This window comes from Pelophylax lessonae (assembly GCF_965119305.1).
Source record: "Pelophylax lessonae genome assembly, chromosome: 11".
Taxonomy (NCBI): Eukaryota; Metazoa; Chordata; class Amphibia; order Anura; family Ranidae; genus Pelophylax; species Pelophylax lessonae.
In genome coordinates, this window is record NC_138778.1 from 44,682,072 (window position 1) to 44,686,846 (window position 4,775).

At 42.0% G+C, this 4,775-nt stretch overlaps 1 protein-coding gene across 1 annotated transcript in view; it reads right to left on the reverse strand.

The window, feature by feature from the left end:
* Window positions 1-1,083: 1,083 nt before the first annotated feature.
* TP53INP2 (tumor protein p53 inducible nuclear protein 2) overlaps window positions 1,084-4,775 on the reverse strand; it is a 48,793-nt gene continuing 45,101 nt past the window's right edge. Inside the window, exons 3-4 of the mRNA XM_082272352.1 lie at window positions 4,487-4,775; window positions 1,084-1,563 (exon numbers count right to left, since the gene is read on the reverse strand). The exon at window positions 4,487-4,775 is cut by the window's right edge and continues 27 nt beyond it. Of these exons, the coding sequence (XP_082128478.1) occupies window positions 1,314-1,563; window positions 4,487-4,775 (539 nt within the window). The 3' untranslated portion in view covers window positions 1,084-1,313. The remainder of the gene's footprint in view (window positions 1,564-4,486) is intronic.

Sequence of the window (4,775 nt, forward strand, 5' to 3'; positions counted from 1 at the left end):
TACACTCTTCAATGATTGATTAAATATAGGATTTTTGGGATTGACCACAATATGCTGAATTCTACCGAATGGCAGCAGGAACCACAGCTACATAGGTGAAGCAGAAACCCAAATAAATAAAAATAATATTATATACACATGCACTCAATTTTGTTCCTCTATTAAATTGGCCATCTAGCAACCCTACTTTTTAACCATTTAACACTTTCAATATTTCCATCCTACTTTAAAAACGCTATTACCAATTGCCTTTTCTTTAACAGAAGTCCACTCTCTCCATTCCCGTTCATCTACATCCACTTGCCATCGTAAACCTGCTCCTACTTTCTACTAATGTGAAGCATTGCAGGTCCCATTGGCAAGAGATGTGATTGTTACAGAGCTGTGTATGGTCTTCATACCAACCTGATGTGTACAGTGCATAGCAAAGTCTTTTAAAATAATTAAGTCTCGTACACACTAATAGTTTTTTTTCGTTCCACCTGTCGGATGGAACGAAAAAAAAAACTGACCGCTCAGGTCGGAGTCGCTTTACCGCCAGAACACTTCGGTCAGCGATCTCAGCCATTAGCTAAGAGCGCTAATCGGGAGCCGATCGGCAGACCTTTTTCAGTCATATGCCCCTTTGACAGAAGCCGGCTGCAGTACACATGGGCCCAATGTCGGCTGGTTTCTATTGAACCTACCGATGCCGCCTGACATTCGGCCCATGTGTCCTAGGCTTTACACCTTTATTTAATAAGACAAACTGCACTATATAAATAAAGAACTAATAAAATGCACTGTGCACATTATCTCAGCGTTGTCTGGTCTTATTCCCTGATAATGAGCTTCAAAGAGGTTTCTGAAAGGTGCTCACTTGTAGTAGTGAGGCTTTGGATTTAAAGTTAGCAATTTTAATATTCCAACCCATTCTTTAGTACCTGAAGAAAGAAAAAAACCTTGATTATTGACAAGACCAATACCCTCACATGCAGAGCTTAAAGAGAAACTTGGCCATATTAAAATGTGTGTTAAAAAGCAGCTAAAACCTAAACAGATACATAAAAAAAATGCCTTTTGAGGGTATGGTTGCCTAGAGGAAGCTACCAACACCCTTCCTCACTTTACCATTATTAGCTACTTACAAGACTCCACTGCAATGGAGTACATTCAGTACCAAAACAGAAAGAGAGAAGGGTGATGGTGATCTTGTGCTTAGGATAGGGGCAAGTAGAGCCAAGAGACGGTACTGACAAACCATGAGGCAGGACGCACAGGGGATCTGAGGATAGATAATGCCCTTGTTCATGTAAACAGCTAAAAAGAGTAGTTCAGTGGTTGCACTGGCGCTGCCTAGGCTGGCACACAAAGTTGCGTTGTCGTGTTGCATTGCGACCCTGGAACGCCTGTGCCAGATTTTGCCGTTGCAGATTTTTACGTCCCAGCTTGCGCTTGTCCACCTGAGCTTTGGCGCGTTGGATCCGCGAGACTTGACCCACTTTTCCTAATATGGCGGCTTTGGCAGAGACGGAGGTGGCGTGATGAGGTGTGCGTCGTTCCACTCTGGTTTTGCTCGGTGACCTGGAAAGAAGGCATTGATGCATTATGAACAACTCATCTCAGTGTAGATATTTAAAAATATTTTCAATCCTTACAACATTAGATTTGCTTTCTTTGTACATTGCAAAATATAGTCTCAAAATGAAGTTTGCACAAAATGGCAATTTAACCGTATCACCTAATTTGTTATAGTAAAGTACTACCTTTTGTTGCATTTTGGTATAACAAGATTGACACCTCCAATTCCATACTGTTGATTTTGTTTTACATTCATAGAATGCCAAACTGTTGAGCCAGTTGAGACCCTGGTACGATGGTCATGTAATGACAATCACTTCTATATACTATATTACCAAAAGTATTGGGACGCCTGCCTTTCCATGCACATGAACTTTAATGGCATCCCAGTCTTAGTCCGTAGGGTTCAGTATTGAGTTGGCCCATTCTTTGCAGCTATAACAGCTTCAACTCTTTTGGGAACACTGTACACACAGTTTAGTAGTGTGTCTATGGGAATGTTTGACCATTTTTCCAGAAGCGCATTTGTGAGGTCAGGCACGCAGTCTGCGCTCTAGTTCATTCCAAAGGTGTTCCATCGGGTTGAGCTCAGGACTCTGTGCAAGCCAGTCAAGTTCTTCCACCCCAAACTCGCTCATCCATGTCTTTATAGACCTTGCTTTGTGCACTGGTACAAATCATTTGTTGGAGGTGTGGGGTTGTTTTTCAGGGGTTGGGCTTGGCCTTTTAGTTCCAGTAAAAGGAACTCTTAAGGCGTCAGTATACCAAGACAATTCACACGTTTAGGCTCTATTCACACTTGTGACAATCTGGAGTGCAACTTTGCATGGGTGCGACTCAGATGCAACTTTGGCTTCGACCAATGATAACGGACAACTGTTGCACATAAAACATTCAGGTGTGATTTCCATGGGACTTTTGAGAGTTTACATTGCAGTCTCTGACACCTTAAAGAAACTTTAAACTTTGAAACTCTCACATACAAAAACACTGGGTGTGACTTGTCATGCAACTTTAGTGTCCAAAGTCGCATGACAAGTAGCACAAGTGTGAATGGAGACTTAAGCTGGATACACACTATACAACTTTTGTTGTCAGATTTCCTTTAGATTTACCTTTTCTATGTAGTGCAAGGGCCTGCCTGATTGCATACAAATTGAAAGTGTTTAGGTCTGACCTCATATTATATGGTTTTGGTAAGTCTGAGGGAAAAAATCTAAAGAAAATTGTATAGTGTGTATGGCCCATTAGACATGTAGATCAAAGAACTGTGAAGGTTTCCTGCCTAACAATGGGATTATGTAACTAGAACAGGGTGGTTCCACAGCTTTTCCATCTCCCATCCTGTTCTCGAGCAATGAACATCTACATTTTCCATAGTGATTGGATTAGGGTGTGGCTATATAAATACCGGGGTAACTTCCTGGCACTCTTTGGAACTAAAGAAGTGGCTTGGGTAAGCTACAAAATGTCTTCACTATTACAGAACAAGTCCAGTTGAATGTGACTAAAGCTGGCCATTGGAGATTTGAATCTCGGCCGATCCCTGCTGAACTGTTTGAGTTTCAAACTATCTATGGGGAGGCTGATTATACCCAATTCGGCTGCTGTACGACTTGGGTACAACCAAGGATTTTTTATGCAATTATTACCAGCGGCTATAGCTGCTAGCAGTAATCTCTGTGACTTCCGCCTGCACCTCCCGCTGGGAGAATACAATAGCTTTGCGGGAGGGATTCCCCCTTTAACGCTGTGTTGTCGTGTGTAGAATCGCTGCAATTCTACCCACGATTCGGATCACTCAGGTGTGAATGAAGCCTTAGTGAATAAGCTGGACTGGCCTGCCACAAATTATAATGCTAAAACTGCAGGGGAGAACCAAGTCAACCATTAGTGGACAGAATCCAGGTCAGAATCACTAGTGCAGTGATGGTGAACCTTGGCACCCCACATGTTTTGGAACTACATTTCCCATGATGCTCACCTACACTGCAGAGTGCATGGGCATCATGGGACGTGCACCTTTTTGCATTTTTTCTCAACAAAAACTTATTGAACAAAAAAAAAAAAAAAAAAAATCCAAAGCCATAAATGTAATATATTACAGCTTACCAATAAATTGTTTAATTTAATTTAGTTAATGTGGTGGTTCCAATAGGTTGCTTTTTTCGTTCCCCCCCCCCCCCCCCCCCTCCATTTTCACATGGTGATATTGCCAGTAACACTCCTCCTGTATTAGAGCGCCCCCATTCTGAATGAATGAGCACAGGGAGCACCCTTGGACAGAAGAATTATCAGTCTGGGGGGAGGGGAGTGTTAGATGGGCTAGCAGATTTAGATACACTAACAAACAGAAGCCAAACTTTAGTTCACACCTAATAAGTAGCTACAGCAACAGTTTTTTAGTTTTTTTTTTTTTTTGTTTATATGTCATTTAGCGAAAGGCGACTTATTATGATTGTTTTTGAGGTTTTGAACAGGACAGAATTTTCTTTGGAATAACAGCTTTTTTTTCCTTTTGGTATAAAGGTTTTGGATTTTTATCTATATAACCACTTCTGGACCGGAAGGTTTTACCCCCTTAAAGCAGAGTTCCAGCCATTTTTGTGTTTATTAAAAGTCAGCAAGTAGTTAAATAAAAGCTAATCATTGTAAGCACCCCTGTCAGTGGTAAATAGTTTGTTTCATCCCTGCTACATCTGCAAGAAAGCTTGTTCTTTTAAAAAAACAACAGAAGTACCGGCTGGATCACCAGCTTAAAATAAGGGAAAGCAAGCTTAAAAAAGAAAAATAATGCAGCCACCACATCTAAGAATTGGTTGGCTGCAATATAATAAATGTTTGCTTTTGGGTTTAATACCTCTTTATGCATTAATAAACTCTTTCTTTATCGGTAATGTGTATATGATGTATGTACAACACTTACCGGTCTCTGGTGACTGTGATTTCGCTGGCGTCTCGCCCCACCACGATGCTTCCGGTTGTGATGTAGACCGACATGCTGGGATGTTCTATAAGGAGGTCTTCCAGTGGACTGCTTCCCACCGCAGTTTGGCCAGGACCCTCTGCAGTAAAACAGGGGGGAGGGGTAACAAACCAGCTCTCGTCCATCGAGTGGGGTGGGCGGGGGGGAATAGACCAACCAATCCTATCACCCAAGGAGTGTGGCAGTGGGCTGGAAGCATCTTTGTCCTCCTGGCCTTCTGCCACATCGT